At 52.1% G+C, this 24,256-nt stretch overlaps 1 protein-coding gene across 6 annotated transcripts; it reads left to right on the forward strand.

The window, feature by feature from the left end:
• Positions 1 to 206: 206 nt before the first annotated feature.
• Positions 207 to 21,061, forward strand: TEF (TEF transcription factor, PAR bZIP family member). 6 transcript variants are annotated; one of them, XM_042947946.1, is made up of 5 exons: positions 6,336 to 6,528; positions 7,962 to 8,282; positions 13,459 to 13,776; positions 18,318 to 18,538; positions 19,754 to 21,061. In XM_042947946.1, exons 3-5 carry the CDS (start codon positions 13,515 to 13,517, stop codon positions 19,967 to 19,969), a joined length of 699 nt encoding a protein of 232 aa, XP_042803880.1. In that variant the 5' UTR covers positions 6,336 to 6,528; positions 7,962 to 8,282; positions 13,459 to 13,514; the 3' UTR covers positions 19,970 to 21,061. The 6 variants fall into 6 exon arrangements, with proteins under 6 accessions (XP_042803878.1, XP_042803880.1, XP_042803879.1 ...); XM_042947944.1 differs by lacking the exons at positions 6,336 to 6,528; positions 7,962 to 8,282 and adding an exon at positions 207 to 337; XM_042947945.1 differs by lacking the exon at positions 7,962 to 8,282.
• Positions 21,062 to 24,256: the final 3,195 nt, after the last annotated feature.

Genomic DNA, 24,256 nt, shown 5'->3' on the forward strand with positions numbered 1-24,256 from the left:
TGCGGCTGGCGCAGAGCCAGGCCCGCCCTGCCAGGCAGCGGGAAGGGAAGGCCTGGCTGCAGCCGGAGCTGGCGGGTGGCCGAGCTGGGGGCGGACGGGTGGGCCGGGGCCCCTACTGCCCATTGGCTGCCTCGGGCTCCCGCCCCGCCCGCCTCCAGAGCCTGCGGCTCCCGGGCCAGCTCCTGTCTCTCTAGCTGCTTCTGAACTCCCGGAGCAAGCACCTCCTGCCGGGCCATGTCGAGCTGTGACCGGATTGGAGTGGCCCCTGCCATGGACATGCCTGAGGTCCTCAAGTCCCTGCTGGAGCACTCTCTGCCTTGGCCAGAGAAGAGGACAGGTAGGAACAGAGGTGGCCTGCGTTGGCTGGCTGCCCATGTGCCCGAGGGGTGGGGGCAGTCACAGGCACCAGTGGCAGGACAGGCGTCTCCGGGCAAGGGAGGGTCCTCGGTGGGGGTCTGCCCTTGGCCCCTTCCTGGGCAGGCGGAGGGCTGGGTGCAGAGAGGGACACAGTTGGGGGGGAGCGCCACTGCAACCCGGGGGCTGCCTCCGAGGCCTGCTAGCTTTGGGAAGCCACGGCCAGTGTGTGGCCGCTGACAGGTGCTGTGCTCACGTGGGACGAGGGCAGGACCGGAGCGCCCTGCCCAGAGAATGCACTGAATGCTGACTGCTTATCTGGTTCCTTTCCTCCGCACGTTGGGATGGCAGCGGGCTGGCAGAGACTGTAGATGTGGGCAGCCTCCTGTGTCTGGAGAAGAGGCTTTCCTCCTTTCGCCTGCTTCAGCTCCCGCTCGCTGGAGGGCTGAACCCCTGGATGGGATGGAAGCCGTTATGTAACAGGACCACAGGCTCGCAGCCCCGGTTCCTAGGATACACAGGCAAACACGGGGCCAGGGAGCCAGCAGAGAGGGCGTGGACCGAGGGGCAGCGCCAGCAGCCAGCGCCAGGTGTCTCCTGAGTTCTGCCTGAGACACCGAAGCCCACGGCTAGATTTGGGGGCCAGGGTGCTCGGAGTGCGCCCTCCTGATACATCTCTCTCCAAATCTCTTCTAAGGTGTCCGGGGCTCACACCCAGGTCCTCGGTGCTCAAAATCCACATGTGCCTTTAAAGGAGCCCAGCAGTCCTCTGCTGCCGGTGTCTGACTTAGGAGCCCCGGGTGTCCCCTCAGGGGACCTTTCTTAGGCTCTCCCTCATCCTGCTGTGCTGGCGCAAGATCTGTCTCACCACCAGAGCCCTGGTTGTCCCCACAGGACTTCCTTACAAAGGACTCTTAGCTATTCCCAAACTCTGGAGCCTGAAGACAGAAACCACAGCCCCTGCCCTCTTTCTCACCCCACTGGGGAGTGAGGAGACACTGCCCAAGGCGGGGAAGGTGGCTCCCAGAGGTCAGGGCACGGTCCCTGTGGGCTCTCTCACAGAGCTCTGGGCCCAGGCCCCTCAGACCACCCCCGGTGGTTTTGAACGCTGAGGCAGTCGGGGCCACCCCCAGAGGTGGGTATCATAGAAGGAGTTGGCTCAGGCCCCCAGCTGTTAACCAGGAGAAGCCCATCTTCCCTGGAAACCCTCAACTCAGCCTGGGCGATAAAGCTGCAGCTGACTTTTTCTTGACATCTCTGAAGGGCCGTGTGGGTGGATGAAGCTAGAAGTCTTTGCAAAAGCTAGATGTAGGTCCAGGCACCCAAGGAAGGTAGGGTGTCCCCGGATGGCCCAGTGCACGCACAGGGAGCACCTGGGCGACCAGCAGCCCTGCAGGGACAGCTGTCAGCTGGGCAGGGAAGGGTTCTCGGGGCAACTCAGGACCAGGATGACAAGGCTTTAGAAATATGACAGCAGCTGCTGGCCGCTGGCTTCCAGCTGGTCCCTAGAGCTAACGCTGGAAAGTCCCCATTGCTTTCTGTGGATGGGCAAAATCGGGGTCTGGCACTGAGGGGGCTTGCCCAAGTTCTCAGGCCGAGCTTTTCCAAGAACTGGCGAGTTCTGGCTGAAAATCAGTTTGGCTGGTACGGCTGCGTTGGTCCAAGGGTCATGGACCAGATTCTCATGCCACCTCCTATCATGTCCCTCTCCTCATCTTTGATAAAAATGAATGTACCTACCTGAAAACCAATATTCCTTGGTGAAAAGAATACACGTGCCACACAGAATGAGAATCTCCAGCAGTCATGCAGCGAGTACTTTATAAGTTTTCTTCCCCTGTGTCCCCTGACACTGGCATCTGCGCTCAGTGGGAGAACAAAAGGGTCGGCTAGTCGCCCCAGAGCGCGGCCGGTCCTCGGGATTGCTCACCCTTTGCTTTGGTGTGAAAGGGGTGGTTTCTCCGTGGGGGACGGCGGCCTGTTTACAAACCGCCCCCCCTTCCTCCAGCCCAGTGACCGCTTCGGCACACATTTAGGTCACATGCAGAGCATATCTTGCTCCAGCGTGAGGGAATTTTAGAGGCAAGCCGTGCACGGTGTGAAAAAACCCAGGTGTGCTCTCATGAGACCCTCCTCTCCCTGCAGCCGTGTTCTAGTATAAAGATGCTCCCTAGCACCCAACCTCGGGGCCCCTCTCCCTCTTGCTGCCCTGGGCCTCCCACCCCAGCCTGCGCTGACCTTCACCTCTTTCCTGTCCCTGGTCGAGCAGACTTTCTCCAGCACAGCTAACCAGGCTGGAGACTCCCATGGCTTCAGGTTCTAGTGGCCACCTGGTGGACCCTCACTCTGGCCGCCAGGGTGACTGACTTTCCTGAGGGCAGACAAATCCATAGCCAGCCAAAGAGGGGGTCTGTACCCTAAGCCCTGACTCAGTTTCTTCTCTGTCTCTGGTCCCCGATCCCTAAGGATTATTCTTGCTTCCGCTCCTGCTCTTTCTCCTGAGGCTCCTCTTCCAAGAGGTAATTCTGTTCCCGCACAGTCTATCTCTCACTTTCTTCTCCAGCTTCTGGAAAGACCCCGGTTCCCTCAACCACACTTAGGTCTTTACACCCTATCCTTACCTCAACGCACGGGGCCTCAGCTACGCTCAGAGGCCGGCCCCCCATATTTCTACCACCTTTGGTTCCTCGGGCCTCCTTTTCAGGGAGATAAGTAGCATGAAAACACACCCAAGGTCGAACAAGTCCCTCGCTTTGAGCCGGGCAGACAGGGTACCTGCCTCAGGGAGCTTTTGACTAGAATTGTTTTTTAATGTTTATTTATTTTTGAGAGAGAGAGAGAGCATGAGCAGGGGAGGGGCAGAAAGAGAGAGACGCAGAATCTGAAGCAGATTCCAGGCTCCGAGTGGTCAGCACCGAGCCTGACTCAGGGCTTAAACTCATGAACTGTGAGATCATGACCTGAGGGGAAGTCGGCCGCTTAACTGACAGAGCCACCCAGGCACCCCTTGACTAGAATTACTTGTGGGCCACCCAGCAGGGGAGCCTGGACATGTCCCCCCTTCCCTCCCTCCCCCCTAGTCTGTAAAAGGGCAAAAAGAACACCTGCTTCCCAGGTATGTTGCCAGGATTAGAGGAGTTGTCCTATGTGGAAGCCTTTGCCCACTGTGAAGTGCCACAGTTTTCTCTGCGAAAGACAAAGAGCAGCTGAGCCTGGTAGTCTGCTCCTTCCACCAACATCACATTTGTAATCTGACCCTCATTCCCTGCTTTCCACCCTCCTTCCCATGGATATTCTCCTTGAAAGAACTGGATGTTGCAAGTTTGTGGGAGCACACACACACACACACACACACACACACACACGGGGCTGTTTCCTTGGAAACACGAGCTGAGGCTCCCAGGGCATGGTGCCATCGTCTGCACCTAACGGTGCCAGCTGTGCTGGCCAGAGAAAGGGCTGAACAATAGGCTGGATCCTAGGGGGACTTGCTAGGGCAAAGGCAGGGGTGCACAGGAAGGGCCTGGGCGTCCTCCCCTTGGAGGACTGAGTTAAGCGGCCCAAGAGGTAGGCTCAATGCAGCCTGGGCTGTCCTGAGTTTGGCCTCAGTAAAAGTCCATGTGGTTGCCTCCACTCCCAGCCTGGCGGAACCAGAGAAAAACTGGGAAATCGGGAAGTTTGCTTTCAGGGAAAAGGAGGGGAGCTGGTCTTCTCTGCACTGGGCTTGTTACCTCCTTTAATCTTCACTGCCGCTTTTAAATGAGGAAGTGCACTGGCCGGTGTGTGGGCCAGCCTCTCTTCTTCCCTCCTACCACAGGGACCCAGAGCCTTCTTTTCTGTATGTTCCCCACCATCACCGGGCAGAGGAATGTGATAAACTCATCCTCATCCGGTTCCAGAAACTATCAGTTAGTGTCCAGGAGTGCCCCTTCCAGGTGGCTCTGCATCTTTATGAGCTTGGCCCAAGGCTAGGTTGCCAAGGGAATGAATCCTGATTTTAAAAGCGCTGTTTCCCGAGTGTGAGCTTTCACATCCCCAAGCGTGAAGTGGCTTTGCAAGGGGGTATGATTGTCCATTCCACAACGAGGAACGCTCAGGAAAGGGAAGGCCGCATGCTTGTCAGGAGTTCCAACCCAGCTCTGCCTGCTCCCAGGCTCCTCCCCTCCCACGGGATTCCCCAGGGTCTCTTCAATCATCCAATCAGATGTCTTGACTGCTTATTGAGCGTTTGCTAGCTTGTGGCACAGGGGCGAATGAGGCAGACACTGCCCCCTCGCCTGCGTTTGCATTCCAGTGGGGAGAGGCAGACCATCAGCCAGGAGGGGAGGGTCGCGGCCAGCCTCCCCGAGGGAAGGGGGTGACACTGGAGCTGAGGCCTGGAGAGTGAGGAAGAGTGAGCAACCCCAAGAACTTTCAGGCTGAGAGAACAGCACCTGCAAAAGCCCTTTCCTAGGGGAGGAAAGACACGTGTCTGGGGAGTAAAAGGCCACCATGGTGGCCGAAGGTGAGCATGGGGGAGAGAAGGAAGAGGTTAGGTTGGAGAGACCCGCAGGGGGCAGAGCCTGCAGGGCCCTGAAAATCATAAAGAAGAGTGAAGCTGTTACCGCCCTGCCTGAAGGTCGCCGCCCACCCCCACTTTTCTTGGGGAAGTGGCAAGTGGGGACGAATGAGGTATTCCCAGAACAACCCGAAATGCGATTACGCTGAGTTAACTTCAATGGAGCGCTTGCTCTGTGCCAAGTGCTGTTCTCCGCAGCATGCCTGCATTGTCTCCTTTTGACATTCAGGCACAGAGAGGTTAAGTAATTTGCCTAAGGTCACACAAGAAGTAGTCAAAGCAGGAACCGGACCCAGACGGTCTGGTTCTAGAGCCCACACCCTACCACTGTGCCGTCAACACAGCTTTCACTGGAGACACCGTGGCTGTCGGGCGGTGGCTGTTGAGACGTGGCACAGGCTGGATGGAGGTGATGGCTTGTCTGGAAATGGCCCTCTCAGGGCAGCTCTCCATCTGTAATCCGAACCCTGGGAGTGGACAAGATGCAAGCCAAACAGGAAACTCGCATTGAAGAGATGGGCAAGAGTTAGTGAAGAGCCTCCACCCACCACTTCTCCCCTAGAACACGCTGAGACCAAGGTACACACCACAGCCCAGAACTATGCAGCCACAGGTATGTGGGTCGTTGGCCAGGCTCGCGCTGGGGGATTTGCCACAAGGATGGCTCCTGTTTGTTATTCCGGGTTCCACTGTGAATCAACACGACGACTGTTCCTTAACGTTAATAACATTCCAAATGTATATGACTTGGCTCTGAAAGATTTTGTTAACCTTCCTACCAGCAGCACTGCCAACAAAGCCAGCCAACAGCTATTTATCTACTACCTTGAACCAAGTTTTGTGCCCCCCTGCGTTGGGTGTTGGCAAAGCACACAGATAACCGGGCTTTGTTGGAGCTCTGGGGAAGCCTTCTCATTGTCCTGCTCGCACACGCACCACGCTCACGTCACATCTCAGTAGGCCAGAAGATGAGGTCTGTCCTACCAGATGCTGAGCATGTGGCCAAATAGATCATCGTGGGGTATCTGGCCAAAGGCTCCCTTGCTGGAGTTCTAGCTCCTCTGAACTTCAAGCTTAAATAATAATACTCCAAGTCTACACAATGGCTTAATGAAAGGTACTTGTTCTGTATATGCTCAGTTAAGTTTTGAACTGGGGTTGGTTAGCAGGTTTCCGGAACACTAGGGAGAATTTAAAGCCAGCCTCGCTATGGAAAACGGTCATTTCACATCCGCGTCTCTGCTGTAGTTTGACTCTAGAACCCAGCCTCCCCAAAATAATTCTGCTCCTGACCCAACAGCACCTGAATGAAGGGGAAGGGTGGAGGCCCACCCACTCCATGCCATACACTGTTCAGGTGGGCACCTGAGAGCGCTTGTCACACATTATCCTCATAACCGCTCTGTGACGTAGGCAAACCCATCTGTTTCCAAGAGAAAAAATCACCGAGACTTAGGCAGGAGAAGCCACTTGCCCAAGGCCAGGTGGCTAGTCAGCGGGCTGAGGGGAGACCCAACCAGGCCTGCCTTCAAGCCCACAAATTCACTGCCGCCCCCTGGACCACGCTTCCCTCGAGACGTCACTGAATTCCAACCCTGTCACTAAAGAACACTGAGGTACCGCTTCATACCTTTAGAGTCTTAGCCATGTAATGACATGTTCTTTTTATGGAGATTTTCTTCTTCGTAGGGCTCCCAGACACTGTGGAAATCAGCTAATTACTCCTCACAACACCTATCCCTCCTCTAGGAGCAGGGGTGAGGCCACGATGTTGTTCCCACTTTACTGATAGGAGACGGGGGTAGACGGGGGGCTACCGGCCAGCTGGAGAAGGGAAGCCCCAATGGAATGGCTCCCGTCCCACCTCCAGGGAGGTGCTGTTGAAGCTGCCGGTCCACAATGTAGCTAACCTCCTAGTTTACAAGCAAGCACGAGAGAGAACACGTTTGTAGTGTTCCCACAGTGTTTGTGACACACCATTTAGCCTGCAGTTATCCAGGAGGAAAAAAAAAAACCCTTTCTAGGGAGTGCCAGGACACGAAAAGAGAATGGAATCAAAACTGAGTTGTAAAGCCCTAACCTGCTTGTCTCGCTCACCAGTGTCGTTGGCCTGTTAGGTTGGTCGCTCCAGGCTGGGTGGTAAGTGGAGTTGGCATTATGCCCTCTGGATAACTGTAGCTTACAAAGATATCTAAATCTTTACTCCTTCTTACTACACCCCACCCTTGTTATAAGCAAATGTTAAAACTTTCCACTGTTAAATGATCACAAATCCAAACATTTTTTTCCCCTTCAGTGATGTCATATTAGCCATGAAAATATACATTTAACTCTAAAGCAGCAAGTCTCTCCATGGTCAATCTAGACATTTTTTTTTTTTTTTTACTGTTTATTTATTTTTGAGAGAGAGAGAGAAAGAGCGCGCAAGCAGGGGAAGGGCAGAGAGAGAGGGAGACAGAGGCTCCGAAGCGGGTTCTGTGCTGACAGCAGAGAGCCCAATGCAGGGTTCAGACTCCCGAATCGTGAGATCCTGACCTGGGCCGAAGTCGGCTGCTTAAACGACTGAGCCACCCAGGCGCCCCAAAGTAGCCATTAAAAAGAAAAAAAAATCATGTCTATTTCCTTGGGCTACCCTTTGAAATGTGTTTCTAAAAACCTCTAGGTCAGTTTCTCCTAAAGATATCCTTATTTTTAAGGATTTTATTTGTAACTAATCTATACACCCAACCTGGAGTTTACAATCCTGACATTAAGAGTCCCACGCTCCACCAACTGAGCCAGCTGGGTGCCCCCTAAAGATTCCGTTGCTCGGCCACACTCAGAACTCTCACGAACAAGTCTGCAATACAACAGGTTTTCTGTGCACAATTTTGGTATTTCTACTAAACAGAGAATCACATGGGCATACATCAAGCAGTAGAGATGTACCCAAGAGTTTTAGTAAAATTACGAAAAATACCATTTGTTGCAGGGTTACAGTTGTGCTAGTGCATTGGCTTATGGAAACCCCACAACGTAGATCCTGTCCTATCTCCATTTGATATATTAGGAAAGGAGGCCTGGCGAGGTGAAGCCATTGGCTGGAGGTATGAGCCAGAAAGTGACCGAACTCTAATGAGCATGGCAGTCAGAACTTGAATTTGGAGTCAAATTCCATCACCCTGTCCCAACCATCCCCCAGAGGCCCTTCAAACCTCCTGCTTTCCAGGCCTGCTCAGGGGCCCAACTTCTTTCCTCCTCAACTCCCAGCAAAATTCTGATTGCATCAGCTTGACAGCTTTCAGCTAGCTGAGTGTTGCACCTACACCCAGCCCCAAGGACTGCGAGCCGCCATTCCCCAGCCTGACTACTGGAAGGCCCAGGCTCACTGGTGAGAAACGGGATAGACGGGCTAAAGCGCCCCCTCCCCACCCACTCCTACCCGGCTCTGGGAGTTTAGACACGGAGAGTGTAGTACTGTTTGGGTGCAAAGCAGAGCATCATTTATGCTTTCATGAGATACAAAGTTCCTGGGCGCTGTATAGGAGCAGCTTCCTCTACCGTCTCCACACTTTGTGGACCCTCTCACATATTACATTTGTACGTGTTTCCGGAAGAAGTCCCGGGGAGTTTTTGTGTCTTTTTAAGGGGGAAAAAAAAGGAGGTTCTCCCACAAAGCGTGTAATCGGTACCCTGTGCAAAAGAATATTGTTTTGCTTCGCTTTTCCCCAGGAAAAGGAAGGAAAGGTCCTGCAGAGGAACAGAATTTCAGAGCTGTATAGGATTTTACAGATTAGCCCAACCCCTGAATTGTATGGATAAGGAAACAGGCTCTGAGTGAAGCCACGAGACTTTCCCAAGGTCATAAGCTAGTAAGTGGGAGGGCGGAAGCGTGTACCCGGGCCCCGGCTCGGCTCGGGGCCGGCCCTTTCTCTCCACCCGCGGGCCTCAAGAATGCTCCCTCCACGCTAGTGTTTATCTGGCCGCCACACCCGCACCAGAAACCCGGATCAGCGGGGAACCTGACACCTCCCCCGCCCCAACCCCCCCAGCAGCGGCCAAGCTAGCTCTGGCCAACCGTACGGGCAGGGCAGGTCGCCGTCTGCGGCCCTGCCCTCAGCCAACCTCTGGGTCGCGGGGGAGGAGCGGTGCCACCGCGCTGGTTTTGCGTTCTTATCCCACGACCCTGGGCAGAGTCCCCGGAACAAAAAGGCCCGGCCCTCCCCTCCGGGCCGCAGCCCCGCACGTGCTGCGCCTCGTGCAACGCCCCGGACCCCGCCCCCGCCCTCCATTGGCTGCTCGGTGCCTTCCTCTTCTTTCCCCTCCCCCACTAGACTAGGGCTGCGGCTCCACGTGACCCGCGGGGGGACGGCCGCGCGGCCCGAGCGGGCGAGTTGATAGGCTCCCTCGGCCGGCCAGGCCACTCCCAGCCCAGCCTCTCTTCAGTGGCGCGTCGGGAAGGTGGCGAGATTGCGATGAGAGTGAAGGGGAAACGGTTACGGTGGTCTGGGAGGAGAGCGGGGGTTATGAAGAGGGAGGCGATGGTGAAACCACTGGTAGAGGGTAAGGGGCTGCGGCGGAAGAGGGCCCGTGACACCGACTCCGGCAGGCGCCAATCAGGTGACACGGGCGGACGGGGCGGGGCCTCCGGCGTTACTCCTCACCTGGCCCCACACGTGCCTCGCTTACCCCGGCGGCCTAACCAATCACGGCCCAGAAGGCTGCGCCTGCCCTCCTCACAGGGTGGACCAATCCAAAGCTGCGATCCGGGGATGCTGGCCTGGCCTCATGAATAATTAATGTGCCAGAGCCAGTCTGCAGGCGGGGTAGGGATGGAGGGAGGTGGGGGTGCCGCTGGGCGCCTGCGCAGTAGCTGCCCGTGTCGGCAGCTGCGGCGGGTCGCACGGCTCCGGCCCATCTCGGGGGGCGGGCGGGGGAGGCGAGGCGCGCGAGCAGAGCGCGGGGCACGATGTCGGACGCGGGCGGTGGAAAGAAGCCGCCTGTGGAGCCGCAGGCGGGGCCGGGCCCGGGACCGGGGCGCACCACTGGAGAAAGGGGCCTGCCGGGCTCCTTCCCACTGGTCCTGAAGAAGCTGATGGAGAACCCCCCGCGAGAGGCGCGCCTCGGTGAGGGGAGGGGGTCCGCGCGCGCCTGGGGGCGGGGTTTCCGCAGGGGCGGGGCCCTGTGAGGGCGGGACCGGGAGGTCGGAGGTCAGGTCCTAGCTGTCCTGCGGAGGGGCCTGCAGGGCGAGGCAAGGGGGTTGGGAAGAGAAGGTCGGGGTGAGTCGAGAGAGGCTAGGGCAGATGGGGGTTGGCGGGGAAGGGGCAGGAGGGAGAGGGTGGGGTGGGGGTCACGGTGAGGAGGTTCATTCGGGCAGCTTCACGGCGCGCGACGTGGAAGGGTTACTGAGAAGGCTGATGGGGGTCGTAGCAGCCACTTAAAGGACGCTCCAGGGCGTCCCTGAGGATGTCTGCACCAGAATCAGTTGGGATGCTAGTTTACAATGCTGGTTCCGGGGCCCCACCCATCGCCCACCCAATCTGTGGCTGTTGGGACAGGAATCTGCATTTGAAGGAGCACCCCACCTCTGTGATTCCAAAGTCCACTAAAGTTTGAGAAGCGCCAATTGTCTTTGTCTATGGACTTCCCCGATCCTGGGAGCAGGACCTTACTTCGTCCCTGCGTGTGCCTATCCCCGGCTACTAGGGACACACGGGAGATTTTCTGCTGCTGAGGTGGGGGAGGGGTGTCAGGAGAGGGGATGCGAGGCGCTCTCCCAGGGGGAGAATGGGGCCAGGCAGGAGGCAGGTAGAGGGACGAGGGTCAGAATGAGGCCACTGTGGCCCTTCACCTGGTTGTTTGGGGCTGAGTCTAGACTTCGGGGCCACTATAGCAGGGCTGGGCTGCTTCTGGTTTCCTAGGCCACAAAGGTCCCTGGGGCCTGTGTGGAAAGCAGGTTTGGCCCTGTTTTTTGGCCTGAGAACATGAGGTTCAAGGCACAGAAGGAGTGCCACCTATTGTGAGGTTTTAGGGGCACTGAGGTCTGCTTTCTGTCGGAGATCTTTGCATTTCTAAGAACCATCAGTGTAGTTCAAGGATTTGGGAAGGAAAATAAGCCCTCTGTGAATGACCTGTCTTGAGTTTATTTTCTTCTTAAAAATGCCATTTCTCTTGTTTTTCTGGGTGTGTTCTGAGGCTCCCATCTCTATGGCTGTCATTGTTGGGTTATAAATAGATTCAGCACATCAGGTAAGGCCAGGCTCCCCCCTCCTGCTTTGGAACCTCATATGCACAGACCCTTTTCTTTGTTTTGAAGGCACTGCATTATCCCGGATGTGAGGATGAGACAGGCTGCTGGAACAGGTGTACACATCTCTCAGGTTCTTATTCAAGATTGCCAAGTAACAATCATCCATAACAATAATTCTGCCTTACATTTGTATAGTGCTTACAAAGCACTTTGACATAATCTTACTTAGTCTTCCATACTAGTTCTATAAGGTATTATCCCCACTTCCCAGATGAGGAAAGCTGAGGCTCAGAAGTGAGGATGCTTCCTCAAGGTCACCTAGCTAGGCCTTACAGCTCGCAGTCTGGCCTGGTGCTTTTTACTGTATCACTGGCAATCAGTGATGTCAATCCCTGTGTCCTGAGTGATGGGCCTAGTTCTTTATCATCTCTTATAATTAAAAGTCCATCTTATAAAAACACTGATTAAAAATATTCTTGGGGCTCCTGGCTGGCTCAGTCAGTGGAGCATACAACTCTTGATAGTGGGGTCCTGAGTTCAAGCCTCACGTTGGGCACAGAGCTTACTTAACAATAAATTTAAAAATAAATAAACTTAAAAAGTAAAACCTGAAAAAGGTATCTATTCTTAATTGCTTAGGCCAGGTAAAACCTTGAATTTATTGTTACTTGTCCTTCAGTATAGCTGTTTTTCTACCTCTTTCCTTTTCCTACCTCCTTTGATCCCCATGATCCCCCCCAGCACTGGTCACAGTTACTTCTGAACAGAATGTAGAGTCAGGATTTCAGAGGAGGAGAACAGGGAGGCCATCTGGCCCACCCAGCCCACCAAAGCTTGGTACAGAAGGCAGTTGCAACAATTCAAGTTAGAAGCCATGACCAAATTCGGTTTGTTAAAACCTCCACCTTTTTAACACACTGGGTGTGTCCATTTTTATTGGACCAACAGGCTGCTTTTTGACTGACTGTGGCCTAGGAGTCCATGCATGACTGCTTTATTTCCAACATAATCATGTTTGATTTCTCTTTTTCACTTCAGAATCCAGAGTTCAAAGTTGTCTCCCTCAATTTGAAAGCCCATTATGAACTTGTCATGATTTTATCTCCTACTTCCCTGATTAGCCTCCCTGTCACTTTGATTTCCTTCTAACCTTGTCACATTTCTTTCATCTTTTTTTCTTAATTTGCCCTTTCTTGGATATCTACGTGCATAACTTTTGGGCTGAGACAATTAGGTGGGATCCGGTCTCCACTAATTGATTAGCTTTGTTTTGAATGGAAACAAGCTTTTCTTCTTCAGCTCCAGCCTCTCCTTCTTCCCAGAAAACCTGCCTTCAGTCTTCTCTGCTTATTCAGGGATAGAGGTCTCTTGAAACGGTTGCTCTGAAAAAGGTCCTGAAAAGACAGCTCCAGGCTCTCTCTATCCAATAAACCTAAAGGGAGGCAGGCAGTTCGCAAACCCAGCATTTTTCATTCAGTATGCTCATTTTCCCTCCGCTTGCTCCTGTAGTGGCCCTTGAGGTCTAGAAACGAGTCAGACATAGTTCTTGCCCTCAATGAGCTCACAGTAACAGCAGATGCCTGCTGTGTGCCGGGAGCCCTACAGGACACATATCTCTAGGGGCGCCTGGCTGTCTCAGTCGATGGAGCATGCAACTCTTGATCTTGGGGTTGTAAGTTCAAGCCCTACATTAGGTGGAGAGACTACTTAAAAACCCAAAACCTTAAAAAAAAAAAAAAGTTACCTCTAGTCTTCACCAAAGAGTCTGCTTTATCCTTACAGTGGAGTCCACTGAGGCCAGGAGAGGTTCAGTAACATGGCTAAAATCACACATCATAGCAAGTGGGTGGCAGAGCTGGGATTCAAGCCCTATTCTGGGTTGCTGTGGAGAAGAATAGCTGGAGGGGACAGGACAGGAGAACACAAAAGTTCTTGGCCTGAAGAATCCTAAAATATCCTTTCCTAAAATATCACTAAGATACCAGAAACTCCATTTTTTTTCCCTGAAACCTGTCCCCTGCAGATGCCAGTCCCACAGCCTATTCTGAATTAAACCTGGGGCCACATCAGGCCCTGGAACTTGTGAACATTCTGGCAAGCCCAAGCATGGGTGAGGTCATGCAGCCATCTCTAAAGGAGGCCAGTGGGCCTGGGTCAAACAACAGGTTATAACTAGAAGGCAGAGGGGGCTCTTGAAATTGATGGGATGGATCAGGGCTCTGAGAGAGATGAGTCAGCCCAGGGAGGCCCACTGCTTGCCTCCTGGGATTGAGTTACCCTCTTGTGTGGTGTCTCATCACAGATTCTGTGTCTGCAGATAAAGAAAAAGGGAAGGAAAAGCTGGAGGAAGATGAGGCTGCAGCAGCCAGCACCATGGCCGTCTCAGCCTCCCTCATGCCGCCCATCTGGGACAAGACCATTCCGTACGATGGCGAGTCTTTCCACCTGGAGTACATGGACCTGGATGAGTTCCTGCTGGAGAACGGCATCCCCGCCAGCCCCACCCACCTGGCCCAGAACCTGCTGCTGCCCGTGGCCGAGCTAGAAGGGAAGGAGTCAGCCAGCTCTTCCACAGCATCCCCACCGTCCTCCTCCACTGCTGTCTTTCAGCCTTCTGAAACCGCGTCCAGCACAGGTTGGTGCCTGGCCACCTGTCCCAGCCCAAGAAGCCCAGTTCCCACTGAGGGCTGCTCGAGTCCACACACCCAGGGAGGCCTTTCTCTCGGAGCAGGTCCTAGGGGGCTTGCCGTGTGGAGAAATCCTCTGCTCCCCACCCTTCAGCGCAGTCCGCTAAGGCTGGGGATAAAAATAGAAGTTCCTCAGCGCAGTTGCTGCCTTTCTGTTGGTTGGTGTGCTGCAGATGGTTAGGACAGTGGAGTGAGCCCTTCCAGTCTGAGCCTTACAAGACAGAGACCCCATCCTGCATCTCCTCAGCACTGCTCTTTACCTCTGCGTGCACTTGGCCACAGCTTATTGGGAAGCTCGGGCAGGAGTAATAATAGTAGTAGTTGTAACACTGGTAATAACAGCAACAACAAGAACACCAACGAGATCAACAACAACAACATCAGCTAACATTTATTTACCACTTACTCTGTACCAGGCATTAACACATAATCCTCACAAGAACCTTAAGAGATTGATACTCTAAAACCTGTGATTTTAGGTGAGGAAACCAAGAAGTTAACTAACTTGCCCAAGGTCACACAGTTGGCAGGCAGTGGAGGCAAATACTTAAAGCCAGGATGCCTGACTCCATAGCCACGTACTGCTTAGGCACTGGCACAAGGAAGGCATTCCTGCTGCCAGGACAGACATCACCTTCAGGACTCCTCCTTTATCCTCTTGTCCTTTTTCTGTTTTACCTCTGGGGATGGGTGGGTTGGTGGGTTGCTTGGTTGGTTGGTTTTCATGATGCTTGGACATGAACCCTTCACAAGAGACATGGTCCCTGCCCCAGGGAGCCCTACAAAGGCATACAGACCAGTGGATCCCGGGAAGGATCCCAGGAGCCAGTATGGAACCCAGGGGACCCACACCCAAGGAAGTCTCATGCTCTATATTTATTTACTTTATTTTTTTACTTTTTATCACGGAAAAATTTTCAAATACAAAAGAGACTACTATAATGAACCTTCATGTAACCATCATTTGGCTTTCATAATTCTTAACTCATAATCAGTCTTGTTTTCTATAGCCTCTTCCATTCTCTCACCTGATGATTTAAAGTCAGATCCTAGATACTATATCATTTCACCTGTAAATATTTCAATATGTATGTAAAATGTAAGGGTTCTTTCAAAAAACGTAACAAAAATACCCGTTTTCCATATAAAATTGACCATAAATCCATCAGCATTCAAATTTCCAAAAAGTTGTCTCATAAATGTTACTGTTTTGCAGTTTGTCTGAATCAGGATCCAAACAAGACCCACACATTTCATTTAGTTATGTCTCTAATCTTCTGTAATCTACAGGGTCCCCTCTCCTTTTTTTCTTTGCAATTTATTTGTTGAAGAAAGTCAATCATTGGTCCTGTAGAGTTTTACACGTGCTAGATTTCTCTGACTGTATCCCCGTAGTGCCATTTAACATGTTCCTCTGCCCCTTGTTTTTCTCCTGTAAAATTAGATCTAGAGGCTTCAGCTGATTGCAGCTGAATTCTTGCTTGAAGGCAGCTCATTTTGTGCTCCTCAGGTTATCCTGGAAGGCTGGGTCCGTGGGTGGGGAGGGGGCAGATCTGTAAATGAGCCCACATTTTATACCGTAGGCAATCTAGGTAGCGAAGCATTCGCCTTTGTTTTGTTTTTAAGTTATCCTTCTTAACGAAATACGGCATACAGAAGTGCCCATATCACAGCTCGGTGGATCTTCACGAAGCCAACCCACCCACGTAATTACCACACAGATCAGGTTATAGAGCACTGTTGGTATCCAGGAAATGTCTTGTGGCCCCATTCAGTCATTACTACCCAGAGATAATCACTGTCCTTATTTCCATCACCAAAGATGCATGGAATTGTGTATATCATACATGGAATTGTACATTAATTGAATATATGTGTATATTATATGTTACGTTTGTTTTTACCTATTATAAGTCAATTATGTTTATATTCTGGCATTTATAGGTGCTTATAGCTAGCTTGATAATACACATACAAATTATGTGGGCATCAAAATCTTTTTTTTTTTTTTTTTTAAGTTTTATTTATTTTGAGAGAGAGCATGAGCAGGGGAGGGGAAGAGAGAGGGAGAAAGAGAATCCCAAGTAGGCTCCGCGCTGTCAGCACGTAGCCCAAGGCAGGGCTCAAACTCACCAACCGTGAGATCGTGACCTGATTCGAAATCAGGAGTCGGATGCTTTACCGACTGAGCCACCCAGACACCTCAGAGTTTTGGTTTTTTTTTAATTTTATCTATTATTTTTTGAGAGAGAGGATCCCAAATAGGCTCCATGCTGTCAGCATGGCATCCAGCATGGGAATCAAACTCACAAACCATGAGATCATGACCTGAGCCAAAATCAAGAGTCTGACACTTGACCAACTAAGTCACCCAGGTGCCCCAGAATCTCTTTACACTAACAAAATATATTTACGAAACATGCTTATGGAATAGCTCTGTGGCAGAAGAAAACCACAATACAGGTAAAGTAAGATTGATATTGAAGAATTGTACACGTGGTAGAAATGAAAGTAGCATTTCCTCTTCTAATTTTTCAGTTCCTTCTGTTAAAAGACATCAGTGGTATGTGTGCTCTGTCTCGCTGCTTTTCTCAGATTTGTGAGAATCGTGCCTATGGCAGTTTGTTCATTTTCGTTGCTTGGATGATATTCCCGTCGTATGATCACACCACAGCTTATCCATTTTGAGGCTGATGGACATTGGAGGTGTTCCTAGTTTTAGGTTATGCGTGGCACTGCCGTGAACATTTATGTGTGTGTCTTTTGGTAAATACATCTGTGCATCTCTGTGGGGCATTTACCCAGGAGTGGTATGGCTGGGTCATCAGATATGTATACTTTCAGCTTTTGTAGATCCCTCCAAATAGTGTTCAAAGTGGTTGTAGCCATGTCTGCTCCTCCCAGCAGGGAGTGGGAGTTCTAGTTGTTAGTCTTTGGCACCTTGGCTCTTTGTTTTACAGGTGTAGAATTTGAGGGCTGCGCTATTCCCATAGTTACCACATTGGTCCCTGGTCATTTCACTCTCCTGATTACAATTCTTTGTAATTAACTTCCTCTAATAGGATCCAGTGAGTTTACGTACATGATCTGGTGAAAACCTATCATGTCACACCTCCACTCAGAACCCTCCAGTGGCTTCTCCCATCTCAGGACAAAAGTCAGAATCACTGGCACTATTGACATTTGGACCAGATAATTTTTGTTGTTGTTGGGGGAGGGGGAGGGGGAGGGACTGTCCTGTGCATTATAGATGTTTAGCAGCATCCTTGGCTTCTACCCACTGGATGCCAGTAGAACACCCCCCCCCCCTTCTTTTATGTGGACAGAATCGTCCCTGTTGAAAACCACTGCTTTATTGGGATTAAAAGCCCTATATTTTATGTTTTGGACCAATCGTGTCAGTCTGTCCTCTCACCCTTTTGCTTCAGCCACATTGGCTTCCCTTCTGTTTCTTGAACATACCAGTGCTTGCCTGCGCACATCCTGGTACACTTGATGTTCATTCTTTCTGAAATGTTCTCCTCCCAAATAGCCACATGGCATCCAACACTTTTATAGATATTTTTAATTTATCTTGTGTAATGTCAGCCTTCCCCCGCTAGAATAACATTCCACGAAGGCAAGGATTTTTACTTGTTTTGTTCACTGGTTTGTCTTTGCAAGGACGGTACCTGGCATATGGTAGATATTTAACAAATACCTACTGACTGAATATTTTGTGTATTCCTATCAGTAGCACTGAATGAGCAAGCCAAAGATACAGTTTTTTTGTATATAACTTATTTCTAATAATACACAACTTTTGAATTCTGAAAGTGCCTTTAATCCAATGTCCACTCTAAAATGGTAGCCAGAAAGGGCAGAGAACAGGATTCAGAGTCAGCTAGACCTGGACCCAAATTGTAGTTGGGTCACCTACCCTCTGTGTGACCCTGGGAAAACCAGGTTGTTTCTCTGAACCTCAGTTTCTTCATCTGTAAGATAAGGTTAACACCTGTCTCCCTTTCAGAGTTGTCCAAAGACTAAATGAGCACAGTGACTGATATGTCTCAAGGGACTCAAAAATGGAAGCCATTTCATTGTTCAGTCTGTGTCCTTAGCTCATAGTATTTCACAGAGAAATTCAGCTGTTTCTCATTATTTGAGAACTTGAAACCACAGGAAGTAAAGGGGGTATAATGATTTAATGTTTTGCTTAACATTTCTGGGGGGAAAAACACAATCGGAAAATCCTGTCTTTTTTGAGAACCTCTGTTTCCTTTTGAGCATTTTGTTCCTAAAGGAAAGAATTCTTTCCATATTTGTGTTGTTGAATTGAATCACTTATGCCAGTCTGGCTTGGGGGTTGATGCTGCTGTGGTTTTTCTTCACTCCAAGTGGCAGTGGCTGGTGCAACCTTGAGATTCAGGCAGGTGTCTGGGTGTGTGACGTGAGTGAGTCTTTCTGTCCAGCGGGCTGCTTTGGGAACCCCTGCCTCTGTGTCTTTCAGAATCCTCCCTGGAAAAGGAGAGGGAGACACCCAGTCCCATTGACCCCAACTGTGTAGAGGTGGATGTGAACTTCAATCCTGACCCAGCTGACCTGGTCCTCTCCAGTGTCCCCGGTGGGGAGCTCTTCAACCCTCGGAAGCACAAGTTTGCAGAGGAGGACCTGAAGCCCCAGCCCATGATCAAAAAGGCCAAGAAGGTCTTTGTCCCCGATGAGCAGAAGGTAACCTGATATTTGTTATAAATGAAGGTACAGTGTTGGTTCAGGAGCCCAGGGGCTGTGTTTCTTCCCATTTGATTTGATGTGGAGGACCCTCTCTCCTCGCAGATACTATTTAGAAAGGCATGAGTTCAGAGCATAGAGTCATATCCTGCAGCAGTTGGTAGAAAGAAAGGGAGTCAGGTAGCATTTGGCCCAGTGCGACTCCCTGTACCTTCTGTCTTTTCTTACCGGCCACCACTGTGTTGATGTTCCCACTTCCCTGGCTTTAGCCCAGCCTTCGGGCAAGAGCTCACCAGGCCACAGGAACGGGGGTTGAACGAGCCCTTGCTTTGAAGGACAAAAGATAGTTGTATGTTGCCATCCCCAGGGAGGAGCAAGCAGCTTTCAAGCTGATGCTTTTGTAGGAACTCAGAGAGGGGGGGAGAGAGGAGGATTTTGTAGTCTTTCCATCCTTTTTTATGAAAAACTCAAAGGAACGTATTTCATCCAAGGTTTGGAATCAGGCAGACCTAGGTTCAAACTCTACTTTGCCACCTAAGCCTAACTGAGTCTCAGAGTTCCATCTGTAAAATGGGAATAACCATACCTGCCTCTCAGGTTTCTGAGGCTTTAATAATAATGACAATGAAAATGGTAAACATTTGTATATGTTTACCTTCTATGTTATGTAAACCTTACTATAAGCCAGGGACTATTGTAAGCACCTTGTACATGTTAACTCATTTAATCCTCAAACAACTCAGTGAGGTAGTTACTGTTCTTATCCCCCATTGTAAAGATGAAGGACAGGAGACATTGAGAGGTTAAGGAACTCAAACAGTTCCAGCACTGATAAGAGGCAGAGCCAAGATTTAAACTCAGGGGACCAGATGCAGGGATGCAGGCCCTTAGCCATAACCAAAATGTGCAAGGCAAGTGCACATACAGCCAGTGCCTTACGTTGAAGTAGCACAGAGCAGGCTACCAGTGAACCCCCTTCCCTCCACCACATATCCTACCCAAGGACTTCTGTTTGTTATTCCACCCTCCTGGGGAAAGGTTAGGGCCCCTCCATGTCCTTGACACGTGCAACTCCTTCCCTGGGGTCCCAGCTTTCGTCTGGCCGCACCAGGTGTGTTTTATGAGGAGCATGGAGTGTGGGGTGCGGCAGGAGGGGAAAGGTTGGGTTCCCTCCTGGGGAAAGAGGAGAGACCCACAGAGAACACTTTCCCACAGGATGAAAAGTACTGGACGAGACGCAAGAAGAACAATGTAGCAGCCAAACGGTCCCGGGATGCCCGGCGCCTGAAGGAGAACCAGATCACCATCCGGGCAGCCTTCCTGGAGAAGGAGAACACAGCGCTGCGGACGGAGGTGGCTGAGCTGCGCAAGGAAGTGGGCAAGTGCAAGACCATCGTGTCCAAGTATGAGACCAAGTACGGGCCCTTGTAACCCGTGCCCCTGCTTGGGCAGCACTGCCTGCACCTCAGACCTCTGCCTGGGGGCTCCCTGAAACCCCTCACACGCGTGGAGACTTATGACTCGTCACGGTCGAATGGTGGCACACCTGCTCCAGGAGCGTTCACGTTCAAGCTTCATTATCACACGGCCAGTGCACGTGGCGACTTCTCTGGGGGGCCAGCCTCCTCACCAGTGGGGATGCGAGAGAATCTACGTAGACGGGTGAATCAGCCTTAGTTTCTGTTCTTGGACGTCCCAGTTGAATCGGAAGGGGACCTCTGGGGTACAGATCTCCTTTCACAGGGCGCTCAGGCTTCCCTGACTCTCCCTCAGTCTCCGGCCTAGGCCATCGAGCCTTTCTCCACAGAATGAGTCGTGACCCTTGTCGCCCGATGTCTTCTCAGGTAGCGGGGCGCATTTCCAGGTGGGGTGTGTCTGTCATCCACCTCACCCTCCCCAGAAAGTCGTTGAGAGAAGCATCCGTTCCCATCCCCCTCAGAGGTAGAAAGACACAGCAGCTCCTCCATAGTGTCCACATGGGTGCCAGGCCACAGGAGCAGGGTCTCTGCACAACGGGATGGGGTGTGGGTCTGGGGCCTGCAGCACAAGTGCACCCAGCTATTCTTAGCTCCCACACCCCTTTTGTCCTGTGGCTCTGAGGCCTGGAAGCCAGGGAGGAGGCCCTGGTGATGGTCTCTCTCCACTTGCCATCTGCTTTGGAGGAGGGACTCCCTGGGCGGCTGGTCTTCGAGTCTTGACCACAGTGCAGAGGGAGGCCTTCTCATTTCCTCTTCTCCAGGTCGGTCACTCATGGAGGCCACCTGAAACTTCTTTGTCCCACTACACTGGGCCTCTGGGCCTGCTGTTTCTTTTCACCCAGTGATCACGCTCAGATCTTGGATTTAAAAGGAAAACCCCCCTCGCCTAGGAAGCTTAACTTCCTGGAGCCAGGATGCACCTTCCGCATGGTGTTTAGAAAACCGGCCTCCATAGCCCCTTACACTGTGGGCGGAGAGCTGGGGCATGTTTCTCAAGAAGTTCCTGTTTTTTCTTGCTCTGCTCTCCAGTATGGGCCAGGCCAGAGTCCACTTTCCCTAAAAACAGAAGAGGGCTTCCCAGTTCTTGCTTCAGGACCCCTCCCCCGTGCTAGCTGCCCGGAGTGTCAGCCAGCAGGACCTGGTGAGGGATCACCAGGAGCACAGCTCAGCTCTTACACAGAATAGCAGCCTCTTGGGCCGTGCAGTTGGGCTAGGGTCCCTTCTGTCTGCATCCCAGGAGACACGGGCCGCCCACACAGGCCTGGCTGTGGTGTGGAGGGGAGGGGTCTTCGCAGCTGTGGCTCTGCTACCTCACAGCTGCTCCTTTCTCTTGTGTCGGCGGACCCAAGTCGTCCTTTTTCTGTACCTGGAAGATTGAGGAAAGCCGTGGAACCCTCTGCTCACTGTGGTCAGCAGGGGTACCTGGAGATGGGTGTATTTATTTGCTCAGGGCGGGCAGCCTGTGGTAAAGAGGGGTCAGAGGTGAGAGGCGCACTTTGTCGTGCTTAACCACTGGCTTTATTTAAAGTGGTGGCTCCCGAGTCTAGGCCCTGACCCTAAAAGACTTTTCATAACAGATGTTAAGACTGGGGGAAACCATGCACTGGCCATGGGCCACACCCCAGGAGAATGCCACGGCCCTCTGGGGACCTGCACACCTGCCCTTCCAGGGTACTTGACAAGGGTCCCCGAGGCCAAGGGAGGCCGCCCCCTCCCTCTTGATTTTTACTTTGTGGTTCTATAAAAACCGTGTTCACTTTCACTGTATTGTAACCACAACAGGGCCGTTGCATCCGGCATGTCCGTGTCCTGCCCCGGGCAGCTCGCCCGCCCGGGCACTCTCTCTCTGGTCTGGCTACCCACCAAGAGGGCAGTTCTCACTTTGTAATTGGTAGAAGAGCCTCCAGCTTAAAAGCTCTTCATTTTCTTTGGCCAGAAAGTATATGGCTCGTGTTTGTTTTGTTTTGTTTTGTATTTTTAAGGATGGACATTTAATCTCCGGATGGTGTCCATGTTCCGACCCCAGCGGGTGGAATGATGGCCTGGTGTCTCTCCTCTTTGTCTCACCTTCTGCCTGTTCATTGCCCTCCCTTTCTTCCCCGCCAGGCAGTGGGTGTCTGGTTCCTTCCCAAAGTGCTTACTTGGAAAGAGTGTGGCTGCTGACCTCTTTTAGAAGAGCTCCTTTGAGTTGGGAGCCTGGCAGGGACAAGAAGGGGAGGTCCACAGAGGTTGACATTTTGAGGAAGAGGAGTGCTCAGGTAAAGCATGTATCCTTCCCAGGCCTAAAAATCGGGTGCTTGGAGCAGGAGAGGCCTGCCGCCTGCTCAGTATCCCGTCAGGAATTGAGAGTCTCCTTGACTCTCTCCTGGACCCTTTCCGTCTTGGGGCTGACAGCCAAAGAGTGAGGCTCCTGTGCTCAGACCTTTGACGTCTTTTAAGAAGCACTGGAGGCTAGGGAAGCCAGCTAAACGGCTTTCCATGGGTCTATGATAGCTTGGGGAGCGCATGCCTTCCTAAGCTCCCTGTCTTCAGCTTCATGGCAGCCTCATTGCAACCTCAGAACAGACAAACCAAGAATGAGCTAGAATGTTGAAAGAATATACATATGATAAATGTATATCTAGATATAGAAATATATATATATAGATAGATAGATATATATATTTAGAGAGAGAGCTTTCATGATGGCTAGCACCTTGTGGAGGACCTGGGTAACTCGTACCCTTGGCCAAAGGAAGAGGTTTGCCCGTGTGGGTCCTGAGGTTGGGGAGGGCACTTGGCAGTGACCCTGAACTCTGGGTAAGCGTTGCCCTGTGAAGGGGGCTGCTGTGGCCCCAGGCAGGCAGCTCATACAGTCCTCTAGCCTGAGGCGGGGTAGCAGGCCTGGGAACCGGCAGGGGGGAGAGCCCCTTCGTGCCGGGCAGCTCTCCATCCGGGCCCCTGGGGGCTCTGCTCCAGGTGACACAAAGGGCCAAGAACCCCTGGTTTTCGTGGCAGAGCCCCACCCCAGAGCTCCTTTGACATCTGTTAATTAAGTGCAATAAATTTTTCTAGAAAATGGCAAAGATGACTTCCAGGTGGATATTGCTATCATATGGTGTTGGGGATGCCAGAACACCACTTGGTTTTATTTTTCTAAGTGCATGTGACAGAGTGTGTGGGGCTCTGCACCCTCCCCTGGGAGCTGGCATTCCAGCGGGCCCCTCGCCCCTTTACCTTTGGTGGGGGAAGGAGGCAAGGAGAAAACCCCTTCTTCCCAGTTGGAGAGGGCAGAAGCAGACTGTAGCCCATTGGCCTTATGTGCGTGTGTGCGTGCGAATGTGTCAGTGCTGGTGGGCCGGAGTGATGTGGCAGGGAGGGAAGCCGGGAATGTATCCTTTTCCAAACAAAATTAAATATTTTGAGATGAGAATTGTGGGGCTGTCTCTTCTGTCCTCCTCCCTTCCCATGTTTCCTCTGGGTGCATTTCAGCCTAGGAACCTGAGGGACGTCCAGGCACCCATGTGTCACCAGCTGGGTACTCTCGGCCAGGTCACCCAACCACGCTGTGCCTCAGTTTCCTCATCTGTCAGATGGGAGCAATTCTGCCTGCTTACCTCACAGTTCATTGAGGAACGACAAATACCAGATGAGAAGCAGTTTGAACAAGTAAAAGTGCCGTACACATACTAGAAAGACAGGGAACTGCTCAGGAAGACTGCTCAGGGAGCAGTGGGCGGCAGCTCGGTAAAAAGGAAAAAAGCACACAGACTGAGAGTTGGGTCCTGATGGTGGGATTCTGGGGGGTTTCCTTTTCTCCTCTTGCTGAATATTCTGTCTGTGGCCATCAGACCATCACAATTAAAAGGTAAGTTTATAGGGGCATCTGGGTGGCTCAGTTGGTTAAGTGTCCGACTTGTGATCTCAACTCAGGTCATGATCCTAGGGTCAGGGTCACTGAGCACTGTGCTCCGTGCTGGGTGTGAAGTATACTTAGAAAAGAAAGAAAAAGTAAACACAAGGGTGCAGCCACTTGGGACCCTTGTTGTCACTACTGATTTGCTCAGCATTGGTGTCCCCAGGTCCACATCCCCTGCTCAGGGCTGGCCTGGGGTCCCTGGGGGCCTTCATCGGGGGTGGGGACAGGATAGGGTGCACCATCCGACTCAGAGCCTGCTGCAATTTCCCATCCTCCTCCTGCATCTCCGCCCTGTCCTCGCCCTTCTCCCTCGGCCCCCTCTGTGCGCAGAGCCGGTGGCGC

Source organism: Panthera leo, chromosome B4, assembly GCF_018350215.1.
Source record: "Panthera leo isolate Ple1 chromosome B4, P.leo_Ple1_pat1.1, whole genome shotgun sequence".
In the NCBI taxonomy this organism is placed as follows: domain Eukaryota; kingdom Metazoa; phylum Chordata; class Mammalia; order Carnivora; family Felidae; genus Panthera; species Panthera leo.